A 22,458-nucleotide genomic window follows, 5' to 3' on the forward strand; every position below is an offset into this window, starting at 1 on the left:
AGGAATTGCTTTAAAAAAAAAGAGAGAGAGAGAACTTAAGTAAAGAAGGGAAACAAATGGCTGCCACAGTGGGCTGGCCTCTACTGTGGGCAGTTCAGCTGACCATCGATGCCCAACTAGAGACTAACTTGTGTTTGAAAGTTGGAAGAAGAGCTGAAGTTAGAAAAGGACGTGCAGTTATCCACTACTCTGCTAGTTTCAGGAGTGGCAGACAATTTTGGAAGACCAGAATAATAAGTTGGAGACCTTAGAATGCTATTTTGGAAAGCTAGGAGATCACAAGCTGTCATTGATTAAAGTCCATGTGCTTGTGATAAAGCCTGATTAGGACACTAAGAGGCAGAATCTTTGGGAAAGTGAGGAGAGCAAAGAGGAGGATATTGTACTGATTGACAATGAAATGCGCAGAGTAGACCCATGCCATCCGACCTTTAATACAAAGAAAAATTTTAAATAGTAATTACCCTAGACTTTGATAATAGAGAAATACACCCCAAAACTCCCAGGAGAAAACTTGCATTCATTTTCTGTCCCTTCAAGTTGTAAATTTTATCTGAAATGTAAATACCTCAGGAGATAACTAAAACAGCCCATGATTGCCTGAGACTGAATAGAAAAAAGGAGGGAAAGAGACTATTTAAAATACAGATGACTACAGAAGCTCCCTTGCTCAAAATCTAGTCCACAGCCTCCATAAGATTACCAGTAAAGGGCAAATACAAATTTTAAAAGTCTTCTCCACAAATATTAGTAAAAAGCTTTAGCCATGTGAGTGGGTAAACTTAACTTGTTCCATCTACCAGAAACACATTGGATTCAACTGGCTTATAAATTAGTGAGTTTTATATTGTTATACCTGATTCTTGGCTAAAGTTTTAGAATGAAAGCTATGGGGTCTCTGTGTCTGTCTGTATGTTGATGTATGTCTATGAATATATGTTACATATATGTGACATTTTTCTACCTCTGGAGGGTGTTGCCAAAATTAATCTGTAAATGAGCTTTATTTAATTGGCTTAAAGAAAAATAAGCTTTAATATCAATAGTGTACTTATGTAAAAATGAAACAATTTTTTTCACCCGCTAAAAGGACAAAGTTGTTTTGGACTGTTGGTCTGTTCTTAGTGGGACTGTGAAAGGTTTTTCTTCACCTTTTAAGTAATCTGCCTAGAAAACAGAGATTCTGTGTTTTATCAAAATAATTTTCTGTGCTTCATGTTGTCTTTATCAGGCTTTGATTACTTAAGAAAACTGAGTCTTCTGTATTAAAAGAGGTAAGTTGTGTTTTTGTTTTGTTTTTACAACTACGTAACTTTATGTATTTGCCTTTGAAGTCTCTAATTATCACTTTGGTTAACTGGATAACTAAGTACTGTTTCACGGTGACCTATGGTCCTATTCAATCAAGTGTTTTAAACCTTTTGATATTTTTGACAAACTTACCCCAAATCAAATTATTAACAAAGTCCTGTTGACCTTGAACTAACTGGGATTTTCTAGAGGGCCCCTGGAACATCTCAGAGATATGTAATCTCTCCTTATAAAAGAGAATTAAATTAATTAGGCTTAGTTGATATATTAAATTACATGGGAAGCACTGTCAAATAAGAAGTGATGCTAAACTTTCTTTAGGTTATTTTGTATAAATATATGTTATTAATATAAATGTTCCTGCAAAAATGCTTCATCTTCAAGGTGTTTTAAGGAAAAGACTCTGACAAGTACAGGTTTCTGATAATTAAGATCAATTTGCCTTCATGTGGGAGGGACAACAATAGACCTTTCAAATATCTCCTTAAGGCTACCTGCACAGCCCCACAATATCTTATGGGATGGTAGCCCAAGATCTGTCCCTGTTCTCCTTCCCCACTACAGTAAAATTGGCCCATTACATTGATGATATTATGTTAACATGTGAAGACTTGCCTCTGCTGCAGGACACTCTGCAGACTTTGCTGAAACATCTGTGAGGGAGAGGATGGGTGGTGAACCCATAGAAAATTCAAGGCCCAGGCACGGCCATAAAGTTTGGGGGAGTTATTTGGTTGGGTAAGATGTGCATTATCCTAGGAGCTGTGATTGAAAAGGTGCAAGCCTATCCAACCCCTAAGAACATGAAAGAGGTGCAAGCTTTTGTAGGAATTTGGGGGTTTGGGTTTTATTCCCTACCTAGCACAGTGCCTGCATCCTTTATACTGCCTGGTGAAGAAAGGGCACGTGTAGGACTGGGAATGAGAGCAACAAGCTACCTCTGAAAAGACAAAAATATTAGTGAAGCAGATTAAATCTCTGGGCATCTCTCATGCAGGGCTACCATTTGAGTTAGATGTATCTGTGACTCTGGAAGCTTTGGGTTGGGTGCTGTGGCAGGGGCAACAGAATGAGAAAGTATCCCTAGGATTTTGGTCCCAGTCCTGGAAGGGGGCAGAAACCCAAGATACCCCCCCCCACCCCCAACACACACATACAGCAACAGCTCCTGACAGTGTATACAGTGCTCCTCAGGGTAGATTCTCTCACGAAAGAACAGCATATCATGGTCAGAACTTCCCTTCCTATCAAAGGGTGGATGGAGAATATGTTCCATCAACCCACTTCTGTCATGGCTCAAATTCCCACTTTGACTAAGTGGCATGCCTATATGCAGCAGAAGAGCACCCTGTCTGCCAGCCCACTGTCTCTAGAAATACAGGTGCTACTAAGTCCTGTAGAATATGAAGATGCTCTGAATGCCTCCACCCCTATTCCTGTGGCAGTCCCTGCAGCCTATAGAGAGGGAGTGGAGGAAATTCCTGCTGATATCTGATAAAGAGATGCCTGGAAACAGGAACAAACCATAGCAGCCAGTGGGCTGAACTCAGAGCAGTTTGGCTGGTGATCACTCATGAACCCTGGTCATTAACCCTTTGCAATGACAGTTGGGCTATTATAAAGGGATGAACCCTATGACTTGGACAATGGGAAGCTAAGGAGTGGATGATCATGAAAAAGCCTCTGTAGGGTCAGGATGTGTGGAAAGACTTTTAGGTTCGCCTGGAAGAGCTTCAGGCTGTCCTTACTGTCTTCCACATGCTGGTTCACAAGGCACTGACACACCCTGGCAATCAAGAAGCTGATGCCCTAGCTCAGGTACAAGCCCTAGCAACTGACCCTTCACTATATATGGCAGATTGGTTGCATAGAAAGAGTGACCACCCACAATAGCATATGGGTGGGATGGCATATTGTCAAGGATGCTGGATTGCCCTTGAAATACAGTGACTTGGTTAATGCAGTAACGACATGTCCTTTGTGTTCTAAACAACACCTAAGGCAATTACCAAAGGAGTCTGGGGCCATATACTGGAGTTCCGAAACAGTGAGGTATTGGCAATTGATTAAATTGGTCCCCTCCCTCCAAGTAAGGCTTCTAAATATGCCTTGGTTTTCATGAACACTGCATCTGGCCTAACCCAATCTTTCCCCTGCCACGGCTCAAACCAGGCTGCCACCATTAGGGGATTAGAGAAGCTGAGTACCATGTACAGATACCTTCATCAAATAGATAGTAATTGGAGGTCACATTTCAAAGGTTATGATATGCAGGACTGGGCAAAAGAACATGACATTGAATGGAGGTTTCATCGCCCCTATAATTGGCAAGCAGCAAGGTTGATAGAAAGGAAAAATAGGATATCAAAGCAGCAGATTAAAATACTAACAGGTACAACCGCCTTGGCTTTAATACATTTGAACGATCAACCAGTAGGGCCTGTTGCCCCATACGACAGATTAGGGACCCCTGACAAGACACTCAATACCGTAAAGGTATGGAAGTTGTAGGAAACAGACATTGCCTGACTCTCACCATGGATCAATCTGCTATGCTGCTGAGAACACCAAAGGCCCTATCATGCCTGGGAAAGGTGTCGTCTACTATAATTTGCAATGGTACACCTCACCCGGATGGCCAGATAGCTGCCAAACAAGCCACCGCCATGCTAGTGAAACCCCTTGCTGGCCGCTCAGGGCACACTGGGAAAGAGTGGCTATGTAAGACCATAAGAGCCAGTCACAAGGGGTGGAGTATTGGAGGAAGTCATCAAGAGGACATGACAACCAGCTGACCCATGCACTAGACCCAGGCAATCAGAGGCTCCTCACCTCCTCCCCATCCTTGGAATGAATGTTCTGCCCACCATTCCCACGTGCGAGCCATTTTCATGGATGTAGCCTTAAAAGAGTAAGGTTCTGTTGAGGCCATCTGGACTAAATACATGACTGAACCCAGCTAAGGCCTCTATATAAACTGTAAGATTTGGCAGGCAGATGCAGAGATCTACTTGTCTTGCAGTCAACCAAGACAAGTCTCATAAATAAGTTCCCTTGGTTGTTAAACCTGCCACCTACCAACCTGGAGTGGTCTGCCTCTTTCTTCAGTCTCTCCCTGCCTCCATGGATGGGGCCAGTTTGCAAAACAGCACAATTCCATGAAAACTCCACTGGAATCTGGGGTTGTGAAAAAGACTTGACAAAACTTACCTTAAAGTTGATCTGGAAGAAAATACTCACAAAACAGCCAAAGAATTTTTCTTTAAAAATACTGAAGAAGAACTTGCCCTATCAAATATTAAAATGTATTTGAATGACAGTAGGGGAACCATAGGAATAAATAGACATATCAGTGAAAGAGAACAGAAAGTCCAAAAGAATACCTATGTATACATAGAAATTTAATATGTGATAAAAGTGGAGTTTCATATCTGTGGGAAAAGAATTATCAATCAATAAATAATGGCAGGATTCAGAGGTGGTAAAACTAAACTCTGGGAAATATACAACAGAGGCACTTTTTGGTCTAAAAAATCTCTTAGAGCGCTGGTTTTAATCTCCAGACTGTCTCCAGACCACTTCATTATCTCCAACCTGAATCTCTGCTCATCCCAACAAGTCCTTAAGGCCCAGGTCAAGAGCTTCCCTCTCCTGCATGGTGACACACTCGCTCCTGTCTTCTTCCAGCCGCGCAAGTCTTCTTGGCACCTTAGGCAACCCCACCTGCTTCCACCCTCTTAACATTCCGAGAACAAGCACAGTCTAGACACACCCAGGCCAAGCAAGACTGCCAGAGAAAGAAGAGAACCCAGGCTGTCAGAAGACAAACCCAGGTCTGGAATGGAAGGAGGTTTCCAGGACATTCTGAGGCCTGGGGTGAATTAGCTGAGAAGCAGAAGGGGGAAGAAAAGTCACAAAGAAAAATTTACACTCTTTTGATTGAAGGAGGAAGGGGCCTAGAAAGGAAATGGGGCCAGAGATGAAAGGGGATGCATTTCTAGTATTTTTGGTACAGGGAAGGAAGGAAGAAAGGAAGGAAGGAAGGAAGGAAGGAAGGAAGGAAGGGAGAAAGGAAGGAAGGGGGGGAGGGAGGGAGGGAGGGAGGGAGAAAGAAGAATTAGAAAATGATTTGAAGGGGGAAAAAACCCTGTTAGAGTCCAAATTTCCATGAGACCTCAAAATAAATCCAGATGGATTAAATTTTTTTTAATCTAGAAAGAGCAGAGAAGAAAATACAGGTTATCTATAACATGGAAGGGACACTGTACTAAGTATAACACCCGAGACAGAAACAGACTTGATAGATCTGACTATGTGAAAATTATAAAAACTATAGGACAAACAACACCATAAAGTGAAAAAGCAGGAAGAAATATTTGCAATATATGACAGGAAAAAATGTATCCTTAATGTTGTAAGAAATACTACAAATGAATAAAAAGGATAAACATCCCAAATCAAGGGATATAATTGGGAAAATCTCAAAAGAAGAAATACAAATGACCAGTAAATATGTAAAACTGCATAACCTTATTAATAACCAAAGAAATGGCTATTTAGAAAACATGAGAAACCATTTTTCAAATATTTATTTATTTATTTATTTTTATTTTTGGCTGCGTAGAGTCTTAGTTACGACACATGGGATCTTTCCGTTGTGGTGCGCGGGCTCTTCATTGTGTAGCACAGGCTTTTCTCTAGTTGTCGCGCGCAGGCTCCAGAGAGCATGGGCTCTGTAGTTGCTGCACGCGGGCTTAGTAATTGCAGCGCACGGGCTTAGTTGCCCTGCGGCATGTGGGATCTTAGTTCCCCGACCAGGGATCGAATCCGCGTCCCCTGCATTGGAAGGCGGATTCTTAACCACCGGACCACCAGGGAAGTCCCAAAGAAACCATTTTTCATCTATCAATCTGGCAAAGATTTAAAAGAAGAATAATGGCCAGGGTGTGGGGGGAAATGACACTCACACGGTGTGGGTAAAAATAAGTAAAAATTGGTAAAAATCCTTTTGGATGACAATTTGGAAATACATACCACTTTTTAAATATGTAAACCCTTTAACCCATTCATCTTACTTCCAAGAATTTGAAGGAAGAATTGGGCAATACATAAAGATGCTCATTGTTTCATTGTTTATAATGGTGAAAATTTGGAACCAATTTAAACAATCATCAATAGGGATTGGTTAAATAAGTTATGGTATGTATGCTGTGGAATACAGTGCAGCCATTCAAAATGATAACATGTATTTATTATCAGGAAAAATGTTCATAAAATGTTATCATAAAAAAAGAAGGCTATAAACAGTATGGATAATATGACAGCATTTCTGTCAAAAGAAAAAATATCTGTATCTCTGTGTGTAGAAAAAAAAAAGTATATAAGGATATGCACTGAGCACTAATAGTGATTTATCTATGGAATAATGACATTACAAAAAACTTTCACTTTTGACTCCATAAGTATATGGATATTTATTGCAGTGAGCATGTGTTGCTTTTATACAGAGAAAAACACAAAAGGTATTTCCAGTAGGGGAAAAAATAACACTCCAGATGAGGAAAATACATGAGAAAAAAAAAATCTAAATATCAACAAATGAACCATAGCAGAGGGAAAGAATGGAGAGGAATATGTGTCTGTACGTGTGTGTAATAAGAACAGACTGTCTAGAAGTGTGTGACATAATTGCTAAATAAGTATTTTTAAAACAGAAGGGATACACTACAAGGAAAACTCTAGGTACTACATCATTTCAGAAAACTTTGGGATTGGGGTAATAGAGGAGGAGGAAAGTGGGGAAGTGAAAATACTGTAAAAGTCTAATCCTATTTGGATGGCGAGAACAATGGGGAAAGTAATGCCATGGTAGGAAAAACAGTGCATCTTGATGGGGAAGATATTAAATGTCCTGTTTATAGACAATAATAGAGTCATATGTAACAATTAAGAGAGCAAGGAAAGGAAAGATAACCATTGATGGACTAGAAAATACTGCAGAACTTCTAAATTTTTATTTCAAGGACAAGGATAAAAAGATGATCAAGCAGAAAGGAGATGAGAGGGGTAGAAAGAAAATTTAACTAAATGAAGGTTAAAATTAAATATTAACATTCCAAAAAAATCAGTTCAGCCCCAAATTTTAATCACTGTAAAGACAAATTCTCTTACATTAATTTCACGAAAACCTAGGAATAATAGGGAAAGTAACAGATAAAATACAAAACAGAAAAAAGAGAGGATTAAAATTCCATAGTGTGAAGGATCTGAGGGGGAAAAAAATCTACTGTTAAAGGAAACATGCACACATTTCTCTGCCTCTTAATTTTTTCTAAACCTACTGTCACTGTCTGCCTATATAATTCCGTGCCAGAGCTTTGCAGCTGGTCCCCACTGGGGCTTAAGCAGACTCCTCTCTGTGTTTCCATTTAAAAGTCTTTATTTCAATAGGTGCGCCTAGAGCATCTGCACTTCCAAAATTACCACACAACTGATCCAAAATGATTGAAACAAAATTGGTTTCAAAAATTGCCTTAGGCTGAAAAGAAGATGAAGGCTAACATTTCAGACCTAAAGAAACATTTATCACAATTCTCTGTCTGTAATAGACGTCTGTGGTTGTAATAGAAATGTTGACAGCTTGTTAATTATAGAAATGCTAGTGAGCATCACTGTTATTCTTTTGAAAGACCTGACAAAAGAGTTCGGAGGTTTTTTTACTTAAACCAAGCCTTACAGCACCTCAAGTCCAATCTCTCCTCCCCAACGAGCCTGAATTCAGTTCCATTTTCCTGCCAGCATACAGTGTGATGACTCAGAGAAAGGTCTTCAATAAACCCAGACTCCAACATTCCCACCGCGCAAAGAAGATAATTGAAGTCCGAGAATCACGTTTGAGATTCAAGGACTTTTTAGGGTTTGCGAGGGTACACCATTTGACAAGACCCAGAATAGTTTCAACCTCTCTGAGATCCATGAACTAGCGTGCATCAAACTATGAAAGTCACAGCATCAGGAAATAGCATAGGACCTTACACATGGCAGCCACCAATAAATATTCATGTGTGATTCAAATCCTCACCCTCAAACTCAACGGGAATTATACCATCTTCCTTGGGTAGGGAAAGCAAGGTATGTGATAAATAGAGGATTGCATCTGTGTTTTAAACGTAACTCTGCCACTAACTAGTTGTATAATATGAGTAATCATTTAACCTCTTGGTCTTCGTATTTTATTCACTTGTAAAATGGAGACGGTCTGAGCAATAACTTTCAACCATTGTTGTCTGTCCCACCAGTTACTCAAAGAACATAGACAGAAACAAAACTCCACTTTCCCCAGAGATATTTCTAAATTTATAAGTATTCAGTCACCATAAGTATCAATTACAATAAAGTTTTAAAAGAAACAAAATTACAGTGTACCCTTAGGAAGAGATTTTATTGGTGTGGCCTAGACCTAAGATGAAATTAAAAGGGCACTGATTCCTTTAAAAGTGCTTCAACTCCAAAATAAACAGAATTTTAGCAGGTTCTGTATGTCTGTGTCTTGTTGATTATTTTGAGTTCCTCTGAAGCAGGGTTTCTTAACAGTGATGCTACTGACATTTTTGGTTGGGGGTGGGGGCCGCTGTGGCGATTCGCTGTAAGATGTTTAGCGGCATCTCTGCCTCCATGCATTCAGTGACAGTTGTGACAACCAACAATGTCTTCAGACATTGCCAAATGTCCCCTGGAAGGAGGGGGTATAATTGCCCTCCTGAGATTTGCTACTTTGAAGGGTAAGATGCCATGAAAATTATATTTTTAATGTAATTCTTTAAAAGCATTTTCTGTTAATGAACTGGATTAATGCAGAATTTAAGGTATTTATTGGAGGCTAATGTTTCTATTTGATTTTACACTACTTGGAAGGAAATGATCATTTATTACACATATAATACATGTAATTAATGCATATATATGACATATAATACATAAAATCGAATGTGAATAATGTTTGACTCATGCCAGAAGACATAAACAAATTTACACTCTTTCACTTCATTGAATTATAAGGTGTCTAGGTGTATTTTAGAAAGATACTTTGATCTTAGATTTGAAAATGGTCAAAAATAACCTGCTAGTGGAAAAAAACAAGGTTCTAGTAGAGAATTATGAATTAATTATTCTTTCAGTCATTCAACTAATGTTTCATTACTGATAATAAAGTGTTTATAAATGACATGCTGGTTACATTTTTAAGAGTTAATCCTTCACATAAGAACCCATTGATACATAGCCCTAAGCAAGCTATGCTGTGGTGTGGTTAGCCCTCTGAAGATTTAGACTTACCCTCACAAAAGCAGAAGAGAGAGAGAAAAGTGAATTTAAAACCATAGTTTAAATAAGGGGTATAATTTGCAATATAGTCTTTGGCTTAAATACAAATTATCATCCAAATGCCTAGAAGCAGCCACACACTGGAGGTCAAAACAAAGTTACATAGTCAGCCTAACATTTTAAAAAACCATTACTGCTAATTAACCAATACTTTCAAATGGTACATTTCCTCACATTTAAACTTATAAACATTTCCTCCAATTAACAACACAAGCAATTTTGCATCATTTAAAAAATAGATGGTAAATAATTTTGCAAATAATAACAAAAATATCTAATCTATTAAAATTAGATCAATATTTTGATTGTAATACTTTTTTGCCAGTTAACTTTACAGCACCAAGAAACCTACAAAACATTTCTCAAAGAGGCATCTCTGTTCTTTGTTACAAGGTGCATACATACAGTCAGGGGAAGAATGTATGAAAGACAGCAATCTATCTTAGGAACTTATTAGGATAGTTGGTACTTTAAAACTAGGATATTGAATTAATTTCATAATCTGAAGAGCTGGACCACCAAATTCATAAACAAATATATATCTATATTTATACAGTATCATCTAAAAATCAGAATTCTAAATTCATGAATAAATGAGAGGGTGAAATTTTAATACTGTAATTTCAAAGGCAGTAAAACGCCTTTCTAATCTTGATTTTTTTTTTTTTTTTACATTATTCTCACCTATTCGCAACACATGGCTTTGAGGCCCAGGAAACGAAAACTAAGATCTCTCCCCCCAAAGTCAAAATGGACATACACAAAAGGCTGGGACCTCATTGTCTTCCAGTCTGTGATTCTCACAGGCAGCACAAACGTCTTTATCAAGGAGTTCAGATGCATTCAATTACGATATCTTTAAAATCCCTGACTATGTGAATTGTATAGGAAAGAAAACAAAGACACATCATTTATTTTATGGCTTGATTTAGGAGAAGTCAAAGAAAAGAAAGACAAAACAAGACAAGAGACTGGAAACTAGACATAAGAATGTATTGACCTCTACAAAGTGCTCTCCACTGGCAAACCTTTCAGCAGAGTGTAACCTGGGCTCCAAGTGTCCCTCTACTCTAGAGAGCAAAATCAGAAGGGGCAAAACGAGGGGAGAGATTGATATGTGCAAGAAGTCCTAGACTGAACTCAAGATTTCTGGTATGAACCTCACAACTCCCTGGAGGCACTTTGCCCTGGTGCCTCTGCAATGAACAATTAGACACAGTTTTTCCAGGGAGGGCATTGTCTTCTACCCGCTTTTTCTCCATAAAATAAAAGTCTTGAGTTTGCAGAAAGAATAGCCATCTAGGTATTCCCAGTGAGAATCCAAGGCCTCCCAAATCTACTAGTAGCTGCAAACCAACCACAGAAAGTTGCAAACCTGCCCAGATGGGCCGAGGCCAAAGGCTGCCGCTGCGCTTTCCAGGTTACCTGGTCAAACACATAAGAAAAATGAAGTCGGGTGTAGCGAGTTGTCTGCAAGGTTGGCGCAACGTTCCAAAATTGGTAAAAATCTATCCCTCCGTAAAATTAAGAAAAGCTCCAGCCTTCGCCTGGCAAACCCGGAAAAGTGCGCTTCAGCCGTGGGGTGGGGGGCCGTCTTCTTCACAGTGGAATTATCTCTAAGGAAATCCTCGAAGCTCCTCATTCTCAAGGACGGGGGCTCACAAATTTCTTCCCTTTGTCCCTTCCCAGAGCGAAGCTGATGAACGAATGTGCTACCTCAGTGCGCCCTGGAGAAGTTTATTTCCCTTGAGTTGATAAAATTAAGCCAAGCCCCCTGCGATGGTGAAGACAGGATATCCTGACAGTAGACCCGGGCCTCTAGACAACTCTCAGAACCCGCCCGCCCCGGCGCCCAGACACAGCGTCAGGCGGGGTTCGGATTCGGCGGCGGCAGCAGCCAGCGCCCTTTTCCCGCGATTCCGCCAAGGCCAACCTAGGCTTTTGGTCTCAGTCACCGGAGAGCCCCAGACACGCAGAAGCCAAAGGGGACATCTGGAAATAAACATTCCCATTTCTTGCATAGGGCACCTAGACTCGGAAAATTACACGACTTACTTAGGGTAAGAAGCCGGAATTGACCACTTTCAAATTGTGCAGCAAAAAGGCGTGCGGAGGCGCGGTCCCCTGGGGCACCGACAACTTCTCACCTCCGGCGGCTAGGAGCCGAGGTTGGGGGTCCCCTCTGCGCTCGAGGGCTGTAAGGTCCCGCGGACCCGCGGCTGCTTCTGCTCGCGGAGGGCAATCAAGAAGCTATTGGGCTAGGGAGAGCCCATAGGGGAGACACCCCGAGAGGGAAAATTCGGAAACCTCTGCAAACTGGAGCAAGGGGGTGCTTTCCTTCCTTGGCCAGGGGTGCCGGGAACGCAACCCTCCTGGGGTCCCTCTTCACCCCTTCCCGCCTGCCGGGTTTTCTACACCGTGCATTGTTGGCCCTCGTTTGCGATGTTTCTCACTAAAAGTTGTCCTTGAGGCGGATTCGGAAGTCTCCTCAAGCTAGAGAGGGTTTGTGCTTCGACATTATCCTCATCACCCTCTCCATTTTGCCTCTGCCTGTCGCATTTCATGAAAATAAGCTCTTAGAAAAGAAAGTCTCTCCGTTGAGGCGGCAGCAAACTCACAGAAATGATGTAAATGGTTGCAGGGCTTTTTTCTTCCTCTCTGCTATTTTTTTTTTTTTTTGAGTGAACTGTGAAGATCTGTGAAAATAATATCAGGGTTTTCCATCAGAATGAGCTTTGCCCTGCATTCAGGCGTAGCATGATGTGACCCGACACCTCCAACCATCTGTGCTATCTATCTGCCTTCTGATTTACCAGAGCTGTACAAGCCACATACAAATTGTACTTGATACTAAAGAAAAGACAGCCCGGCCCAGTCCAGTTCGGGGGCGAACATTCTCATCTGATTCCTTTCTGGGGATAGGACCTCCAAAGATATTTTTCCTGGCGTTTTCGTTGGACTCCCCTCTTCCAATTATTTTCTTCAACCTAAACAAACCCCTATCAAAAGCCCAGGTGATATCGTAGTTACTTTTGACCTAGGTCTCAGAAAACGGTATGATGAGAATGTCAACTGAGAATCAATAAAGTTGCCAATTCAACTGCTGGCCCCAAGGCAGAGCCACCAAGAAGGCCCTTTCTCTCTTCGGGAGGGGTCAGGGCTCAGGGGTTTAAGAAGTGCTTTCTACACCCCCTTCTCTATTGGTGTGGTCCTCCCTTCTCTATTTTACTTTTATTGAATTACTTTTGGGTCCAAAGGCCAAGGTTAGAGTTTCTATCCCCAGCTCAAGAGTTAAATATTCTAACACAGGGTATGGCAAAATTAGCCTGCAAGAAGAGCAAATCGATACTTCTTTAAAAAGGTCTTTGAAACAAGCTTTTAAGTTGCTGTCCTGACCTACCAGTGACTTCTCACTCTAGATGTGGCTATGCTGCACATTTGTTGAAGTCCATTAAACTGGGGAGAAAAAACTGAAAAGTATAAACTTGGGGTCTGCGGCGCCGCTTTTGTTGCGAGTGTTTTACTTCATGGTCAGCACCTGTGTTATCAAGAATGCGAGTGTCCTAGCTCGTATTTTAAATGATATCAGGAGACTTTTGAAGGTGATGGGGGTAGAGTCCAAACTGACCTCTTCTACAGATCCCGGGTCCTGTTCCTTCTGCTTCACATTCGATTCCCACTCGGCTGCTTTGGCAGCCGGCAAGGCATGCAGGGATGGGTGCTGGCAAGAAGAGAGGTGATCCACTTCCCCTCCCTCCCCATTCGCGTTCTCCCTCAAGGTTTTCTGTTTCGTTACAACTAAACTTGGTGAGTTCTCTTGGAGGATTTCGATTTGGCCCAGTCCTCTTTGTCCTCTGGAGGCCTCTTGACCCAGGCAGCGCCTCGCCCCAAAGTGGATTTCTGTAGCATCACTGCCTCTTGGGGGGTGGCGCTGGGGCAGGGTTGCGGGGGAAGAGAGAGGAACAAGGCTGGGGGTGGTAGTGAAACGCTGCGGCTCTCGCCCGTCTTTTTCTCCCATTCACTGGCACGTCTTTTCCTCCTCCAAGTTCTGCAAAATACTAAATCTACCGGAGAACGGCGGGCGCTGTCGAGGGCGGGGAGGTGCTGAAATGGCCGGGGCGCTCCGGTCGCAGTCTTGATTGGCAGAGCCGGCCAGTGACTGACAGGGGGTCTCCATGGCGCCCGCGCCGCCAATCCGCCCACCCCAGTAGCGGCGCCCGCTAGCTGGCCTGCGTGTCCTAACGGAGCCGAGCCGAACCCGAGCTGCGGAGCCGGCACCTCCTCCAATCCCTTCCGCTCTCTCGCTCCCCGCGGTTGCGCCGCCGCCGCTGCCCCGGCCGTGCGTCCTGGTGGCCCCGAGCCGCTCCACCAAGGAGAGTCTGGCGCACCCGGCAGCGCCCGCGGGCATCTGCTGCGTGTCCCGCTGCGGACTCGGCGCCTCCGCTGCCGCCGGCACTGCCTCGATGTTCCAGCTGCCTATCTTGAATTTCAGTCCCCAGCAAGTGGCCGGGGTATGTGAGACTCTAGAGGAGAGTGGCGACGTGGAGCGCCTGGGTCGCTTCCTCTGGTCGCTGCCTGTGGCCCCTGCGGCCTGCGAGGCGCTCAACAAGAATGAATCCGTGCTGCGCGCGAGAGCCATCGTGGCCTTCCACGGTGGCAACTACCGCGAGCTCTACCATATCCTGGAAAACCACAAGTTCACCAAGGAGTCGCACGCCAAACTGCAGGCGCTGTGGCTCGAAGCGCATTACCAGGAGGCTGAGAAGCTGCGAGGACGGCCCTTGGGGCCAGTAGACAAGTACCGCGTGAGGAAGAAGTTCCCGCTGCCACGCACCATCTGGGATGGCGAACAGAAGACACACTGCTTCAAGGAGCGCACGCGGCACCTGCTTCGGGAATGGTACCTGCAGGACCCATACCCCAACCCCAGCAAAAAGCGTGAGCTCGCCCAGGCAACCGGACTGACCCCTACGCAGGTGGGCAACTGGTTCAAAAACCGCCGACAAAGGGACCGGGCGGCTGCAGCCAAGAACAGGTCGGTACCTAAAGGCCTTCTCCGAGCCTTGAACTCACCAGGGAGGGAGTGGGTGACCGCACCCCCGGCGCCCTTACCCAAGGCCTGGAGACTTGGATTTCGCAGGAATTGGGATGGGATGGGATTGAGGTCTTCGGTTTTGAGCCCACTGCGTTCTGGGATCCTGGGTCGGGAATTCCTTCCGGGCTTTTGATTCCCCACCCTTTCTTTTTGGTTCTCGGCGGCTGGGGGTCGCTCCAGCAGCTGGTTCCAGTCACCAAACCAAGGCTACATTGAGAGGGAGAAAGAAAAATTAAAATCCCATAAACAATTACAGACCCCAAGGCCCAAAGCTAATTCTTGTCAGCCTGGGCCCAGGCTCCTATTATTAAGTGAAGCCTGGCTTATTAGCAGTGTGGCAGTTTAGTGTTGTCATTTTTAAAGCCCAGATGCATCCTTCTCTAATGCTTTGAAATTTCTAACTTATGTCTGTAAGAAGTGGAAAGTCGAGTTCTACTCTTCCCACGTGTGGGCAGCCCTGTCTCAAAACAGCAAACTAGTTGGCAGGGGTTTTTCATTCCTCAGCATGTGGCTCTCAATCAGCCAAATATTTTGACCAAGAACCCAGCCTTTTCTCCCAGGTCCAAAGCCTCTGTGCAACCGTCAGGCCGCCCTTTTTGCCGGCCTCGGGGGCACTCACACAGGAGTATGCCCTAGGCAGACGCAGGCTGGGAAAGGGGTCTCCTGTCCCAGAGCCTGATCTCTCCTTGTCACCCACACCTCATTTATCCTGAGAGCATTGTAAATCTCCCAAAGGTGACCAACACCAGGAACGACCTTGCGAGCACAGCATCCCAAAGATTGGGGAGATAGGGAGCCAAGAAAGGACTAAGGAGGAGGATGGGGCAACCTCAGGGCTCCACAGAACAGCCGCCGCACGCCTCCTGCCCGGCCTCTGTTGCCTCGTCTTACCCGCTTTAAATGCCCGGGTCTGAGGGAGAGTCGCTGATTGCTGGGCTTAAGGGATGTGGACCGGGGGACGGGGGTACCGGCGGCTATGTTACACACAGTGACTCGTTTCCTTTCCTTCCCCGTAGGCTTCAGCAGCAGGTCTTGTCGCAGGGCTCCGGCCGGGCGCTAAGGGCCGAGGAAGAGGTCACGCCCGAGGTGCTGGGCACCGCCGCCAGCCCGGCCGCCAGCCTATCCAGCAAGGCAGCCACTTCGGCCATCTCCATCACGTCCAGCGACAGCGAGTGCGACATCTGAGCCGCCCACCCAGCACGCTCAGAAACAGAATTCGGTGTAAAAAGCGAGACAAACAAAATGAAGGAGAGAGAAAGGACGAGAGACCAAGCAACCCAGCGCTTGCGAATCCAGGTGGCCAGGGACCCGCGGGCTCGGGTTGCCGTGTCCGCCCCGCGGCCTGACCCGCTCCACTGGCGCCCTCCGGCTGCTACCACAGGGGCCCGCGGTGAGGCCAGACCCAGTTCCACGTTCTCCTTGCTTTGCTTTTTCCCAAGGATTTTGCTGCAAAGATGCCTCCGGAACCCGAACTGCACGCTGAGAGCCTGCCCTGAATCTCCCGTGGGTATTTCACGTCGAAAGGACGCTGTTACATATGTATAACTTTTGCTTTAAAGTTTTTTTTAACAAAACATATATATGTTGTTTATTTACTTATTTAAGAGACTGCATGGTAGGTTTCTCTGTATCGAGAGAACTTGCTGTTTCTAAAGGTGCAGGGTGAAGCCGATGGGTTCTGTATGAAGAAGCCAAACAATAAAAACCTGGTGAGCAACCTTTCTTAATTAAGAGAGCTGCTCTCAGATTCCTAAAAAGAAAACAGAGAGATCTTTCTCTTGGGACCCCAGGTAGGGGTCCTTGTGCAAATGGTCTCAGGAGAGTCTTCTCTGTATCTTTTGCCTTTTCTGATGTCTCCTGGTATATTTTTAAAACAGCCCAAGGTAGGTCCATAACCACTTCCTTGTCAAATTGTATGCATGTGTGTATGTATGTACATACATATGCGTGCATGTGTGATATATTTAAACCTAGTAATTGGCAACATGGTCATCCCCTATAAGGCAACTCCCGCATCCCCAGCACAGATAACTAACTATGGCTTGTCCACTTGATACTCACTCGGCTTTCAGGAACAATTTTGGAAGCCAAACTCTGGAACTCAATAGTGAGTTCTATTTTATAAAAGTACAAGACTACTCCAACAGAGGCTCTGCAATGAGAAAGGTTTTCCATCTCCTTTGAGGCCCCCCACCCATACAAAAGCAGTAGGTACCCATAATCATGCAAGTGAGCACATACTGCATTTAGTATTGAACTTGTACTAAAATAAGACAAAAGAAGATAGGACAGGTTGTAATAACTAGACTAGCATCTTCTCAACGCAGAAGCAGGTTTTAATCAAATGCATTGTTTTCAACAGAACGGATACTGAGATGGGGGTAAGGATGTAATCATGTCACATAGTGAGGTCAAATAGAAGGCTGCAGAGAAAGGACTGGCATTTTAAAAATCTGATCGTTGTGTTGAACATGAAACAAGTTATCTAGAGCCTCGTTGTCCTGTAATGGCCTCTATTAAAAATATCAAATATTCTCAGGATTAAATTTGTCCTCCCAAAGTGTGCAGGTGCACACAGGCACATAGACACACACATACCAAAAACAAAACAAAACAAAACAAACCACCTACTGTCCTAGCACTAAAAAAGTAAATGCTACCTGGAAGAGTCTCTAAGCTTTTTCCTAGTGAAATGGATTGCATATTATAAAATTTGACATTGATCTTTAAATCACTTGAGCTGAACTTCCTCCTGGAGCACCCGCCCTCACTTCCGCCGTTGGACTTCTTTCAATTTGCCTCTCTGTCCTTAGCAGATGCTCTTTGGTTCAGAAGCCTGCTAACTTATTTGGGTAGAAGTGCCAATGTGCAAACCAAACAAAAATAAGTGAAGTCATGGAAGACAAAAAGCAGGCAAATGGCAAGATATACGGGGAAAGCCCAGGACATGAATAAGAGTTGATTTTTAGTTTCTAAATCACTTAAACAGATTTGGCCTCGTTTGGGCTTTATGAATGGTTGTCTTTGTATACCGGGGCCCTTATCCAGAGAACTGTTGACAATCAAAACTCTCTTGCACAAGAGCTCTACATGGAAGGAGTGGGGAAGTCTTTGTGATCAAGCTGGTGTTCTTCCGGAAAGCAACCAAATGCCCTTCTGTGGGTCCTGAAAGGCTAGGATGGTAGAGCTTCCTCACGGCTCTATTTTATTTCCTAGAGCCCCTGGTACTTCCTAGAATGCCAAGAAGCAGGACCAGGACTCCAAAGAGAAGCGAGGCGTCTAGACTACAAAATTTAAAGAGGCATTCACTCTCAAGGTCAAGCAAGTGCACAGCATCTGGGAGTGAGTACCTCCTTAAATTTTGCACTCTAGGTGCCTCCCTTGCCTCACCCTAGTCCTGAATCTGCTAAGGAGTATTGCACTTCAAAGAAAAATCAATAGATTTCCAGTCTTGTTCCCCAGTCAGACTCCATCCTAACTACACAGCTGTCTAGACCAGCATTTGGAGAAAATAGCTGGCAAATTTTCTCTCTTAAGCTGATGCTTCCAGGTCTAAGAGGGAAGGAAAAGGACTAATTAGTGGAACGATGTGAAGGAATTTAAGATTCTAAAAATCCCACGCCACTCGGCAGTTCAAATGATGCCTAAAAGCAGAAGGAAGTGTCCATTCTGCATTCTCAAGGGGGAAAGAAAGGGGGGGGGTAACATAACATAAACATAGTTCTTAGCAAGAACTAAACTTTCTTTTTACAAATAATTTTTAAATAACGCTTAATTGTGCAGCAAAAAAGAGAAGGCCAAACAGTGATGGAGGATTTTTCTTCCTGCTTTGGTGAAAGCCTTTAAAGTACATCTAACTTGCTTAAAGTAACATGCTGCCTAAGGGTTACATTATAAAGTAACTATTCTGTTTCACCAATTTGTTGATTTATTTATATAATTTCACTTTAGCATCTTAAGAGGTGACACATTATTTAAAAGATTTTTTAAAATGTTTATCTGAAACCTGGTGGCACCTAACTGTGAATAATCATTCTTTGTGAATAATCAATTCATTGATGATTACTTGTTGGAAATTGGTCTAAATCTCCACGCAGATTTACTTTATTTTAATTGGTCCAAATCTTCCCATGGACAGGTATTGTAAAGTTTTTCGTTTTCTTTTTAAGATATTTTTTCCTTATCAGCTTTATCCTGGTCTAGAAAGGGTTTTTTTTTTGTTGTTGTTGTTGTTGTTGTTGTTGTTTTTAATTCCAGTTAGCTGCACTGCTGAAGGTTTCTGAATCTGGAGAAATACTTATGATGATGGGTTTCTTTTCATTCTTAAAATTCATTTCCTATAACAATTTCCCCAAAAGCAGTTACTGCAGCACAGTAGAAAGAAGCTGCATTTTTACATTTCAACAGATCTGACCAGTGTGAGGATTTAACCCTCAGCCCCAGCTCGGGCTCCTTTACGGGTAATAAATATTTCAACCACCCGCCAGTTAAACCAAAAGCGCGACAGCTCCTGCGCCCCAAATGCCGCAGTTCCTCTGTCCTCCACTTTAATGACCCACTCGGCTTCCACGGCCGTCCTCGTACCTCATCCCACCCCCACTCCCCGCGCCGCCTTTCCCAACACCAATTTGTTTATAAAAATCTGGGAGGGAGGGGATGAGAGGCTGGGGGTGGGGGAGGACTTGCTCTTTGTTTACATTAAACAAATGACAGGCAAAGAGCTCAAGCAAAATCTTCCTTGACCTCGTTCCTTCTCCCCAATTTTAACAAAAAGGAAAAAAAATATTGTATCCAACGACAGAGTGAATGGGGCGGCAGGAGAAGAGAAGCAGCTTTTCGCTCTATTCAGCCGGGACGCGGGAGCGCCGACGATTTCCGCTCCTATTGTGAGGCGGGGCCGGGGGTCGGCGGTGAATGGGGGGGTGGTCCGCCGAGCGGCCCGCGGGGCTGTCAGGCGGCTCAACGTAATCAGGGCTAATGACGGTGGCCGGGCGCTCCGCGGGACAATGCGCGGGGCCGCGGGGTTTTGTCGGTCTGAATGGCTAATAGGTTTGCCTGGGGGCTGCGAGGGGGGCGGTGTCGGGAGGAGGAGGCGGCGAGGGGAGAAGGAGTCATTGTCCGCGCACTGGCCCGGGCGCCGAGGCGCGTCCCTCTGCCGCGCGGCCGCCCCCATGCCCGGAGCAGCCGACGGGAAGGCCGCGGCGGGGAGGCCCCCTGGAGGCCTGCTGGGAAATGGCGGCCGGAGCGGTGGGCGCGTGGGTCTCCTAGGGGAGGCAGCCTGGAGCGAGGAAGTGGAGCCCGAACTTTGCTCCCCAGGAGAAGACTAGAGTGGGCCCGCAGTACCCGGGAAGGTGGGTCCTTCCTCCAGGCTCCGGATCGCGACTCTGTGAGGTGACAACTCCACACACCCACCTTTTCCGTCCGGCGCCCTGGGAGCTCTCAGACGTGTAGGCCTCGAGCCACTCCTATTGTTAGACTGCCTGACATACAGATCGAAGAAAGAAACCTCTCAAAATCGGGGGGTGGGAGGGGTGGGGAAGAATTAAATAAAAACCAAGGTGAGGGGATAAACACCCACAGGTGCACTCTGGCAGCAGCTGAGGCGCTCGCCCTACCTCGAGCCTCTGACAGCGCGGCGGCTCGTGAGCCTAGAGCGGGAGGAGGCGGCGAGCGCCGCAGGACTGTCGCGCGGGTCTGGGCCTGCGCAAGTTGCTGCCGCGTGCGTCGGGCCCGTGCGCAAGGGGCCTGCGCAGGCGGGCCGCGAGCGTCGGGCCTGGACACGCTGCCCAGAGCAGCTTGGCGTGGCCGGGGAGGAGAGTAGAATTTGCTACCGCCGTCTCTCGGCGGCTCCCAGCTAGTCTCCGAGCAGGGACGGGAGAGCAGGGGGGCGCCAGGCTCAGGAAGCGGGATTTGCGCACCCGGCAGATCCACAGGGTCAGCCGTCGGGGCGGGGACCCAGAGCTGGGCTCCCTGAGAACCAAATGTCCGCGACCGCACAATTAAACTCTGGCAGGCCGCCACCGGAGCCCCCTTCTTTTGCAAACTTGGCCGCTTTCGTTTCAGCTCTTAGAAATCTCCTCAGGCTAGATCCTGCCTCGCAGCCCTTACTTGCTAGGATTTATAGTCCCAAACTTCTTTAGACGTACCCTACCGTGAGGGATCGAACTCCTTGTCTGGAGACAAAAGGGTGTAAGGGCGATCCCAGGGCAGAACAAGCTGTTTCACGCCTCAGTGCCTCTCTTCTAGCTGTTTCCGCTTGCCCAGTAGTTTCCTCTGCCCAGAACGTCGCCCCCTACCTCGATGGCTAACCTGTCAATCCATCAGTCCTGCCCCTCCTCGAAGGAGTCTTTCTTGAATCACTGGGCTCCCCACAGAGACTTTTCCACTTCCTTTTTAATGCTGCCGCCGTACCTTATCTAAACGTCTGTTTTAAAGTTCGTAATACATTTGTGCATTTATTTATCTGTATGTTTGACTCACCCATCCCCCCCCACCAGAGTGTAAGCTCCTTAAGGGCAAGGACTGAATCTTACTCATCTGTATATTCCCAGCGCCTCGCCTAAGTAGTAGGTGCTCAATAAATACATATATACATATATATGTGTGTGTGTGTGTGTGTGTGTGTGTGTGTGTGTATATATATATATATATATATATATATATATATATATATATATATATTATTTGGTTTCTGTCCTTGGTTCCAGAAACGGTTTCAGAGCAATAAAGGTGAAACAGGTGTCTTTTTTTTTTTTGGCTGTGTTGGCTCTTCGTTGCTATGCGGGCTTTCTCTAGCTGCAGCGAGTGGTAGGCTACTCTTCCTTGCGGTGTGGTGGCTTCTCATTGCAGTGGCTTCTATTGTTGCAGAGCACCGGCTCTAGGTGCCCGGGCTTCAGTAGTTGTGGCACGCGGGCTTAGTTGCTCCGAGGCATGCGGGATCTTCCCCGACCAGAGCTGGGCCGTGTCCCCCGCATTGGCAGGCGCATTCTTAACCACTGTGCCGCCAGGGAAGCCCTCAATAAATATTTTCAAATTGAATGAATTAATGGATCTTCCTTGAAGCCCTCTGTGTTCTGAATTAATGGAGGAGTTTTGGCAGCTCTGTGCTCATTTGAACAGCAAAGATGACTTATGTTGACGGGACCCAAAGTTCACTTGAATCCTCCTAGCTCAGGTTAATGGCTCGTACCTACTTCTCAGGTTCTCTGGGATGATTCTCCCTTTAGACATACAGTTTTTCAGAATCCTGTGGTTTTGGGTTCATAACATGAACATTATCTTCTCACAAACATATTTTCCCAAATAGAAAGGTACAAGTCATTCCCTTAGGTTTTGAAAACTCTAGCTGTTACACTCTCTGAACCCTGTAAAATATAATTCCTAATAGTTTTTGTCTGTGATAAGATGATAGAAGTTTCCCCTTCCAAAATAACACCTCCCTTCTTCTCTCTTTCTCTCTCATTCCCTCCCCAATTTTAGTTTTGACCTACAAATTAAAAAGTAAATACACACAAAAAATCACAAATCAGACGAGGTGTCCAATTTTGAAAGTGTGTTGGCATTCCACCCCACGCTTAGGCTAACCTGGGGGATGAGGTAGGGGGCAGAGTTTTCATTAAAATCGTAAATCACAAAAGCCCTGTGAATAACTACTGGCTACCAAACTCATA

At 44.9% G+C, this 22,458-nt stretch overlaps 2 protein-coding genes across 8 annotated transcripts in view; one reads left to right on the plus strand and one right to left on the minus strand.

Annotated features, from left to right (window-relative positions):
- The window catches only part of C2H14orf39 (chromosome 2 C14orf39 homolog), a 208,735-nt gene that overhangs the window by 67,696 nt on the left and 118,581 nt on the right, over positions 1–22,458 (minus strand). For 5 of the 7 annotated variants that reach the window (XM_059914338.1, XM_059914336.1, XM_059914337.1 and 2 more), the window contains exon 1: positions 14,806–14,884. Coding sequence is in view for 1 of the 7 variants with exons in the window: in XM_059914341.1 (XP_059770324.1) it covers positions 14,806–14,995 (190 nt within the window). In the remaining 6 variants the exon portion in view is untranslated. Of the gene's footprint in view, positions 1–14,766; positions 14,996–22,458 lie in introns of those variants that run through there. The other 2 variants (XM_059914341.1, XM_059914335.1) reach the window with 2 other exon arrangements.
- SIX6 (SIX homeobox 6) lies at positions 13,991–15,973 on the plus strand. Its single transcript, XM_059914343.1, has 2 exons — positions 13,991–14,728; positions 15,805–15,973. Exons 1-2 carry the CDS (start codon positions 14,157–14,159, stop codon positions 15,971–15,973), a joined length of 741 nt encoding a protein of 246 aa, XP_059770326.1. The 5' UTR covers positions 13,991–14,156.

The sequence above is a fragment of the Balaenoptera ricei genome, chromosome 2, assembly GCF_028023285.1.
Source record: "Balaenoptera ricei isolate mBalRic1 chromosome 2, mBalRic1.hap2, whole genome shotgun sequence".
Lineage (NCBI taxonomy): Eukaryota > Metazoa > Chordata > Mammalia > Artiodactyla > Balaenopteridae > Balaenoptera > Balaenoptera ricei.

Coding starts and splice junctions, on each gene's coding strand:
- SIX6 (XM_059914343.1), top strand. CDS start 14,157: ATGTTCCAGCTGCCTATCTTGAATTTCAGTCCCCAGCAAGTGGCCGGG. Junction 14,729..15,804: donor GCGGCTGCAGCCAAGAACAG/GTCGGTACCTAA, acceptor CCTTCCCCGTAG/GCTTCAGCAGCAGGTCTTGT.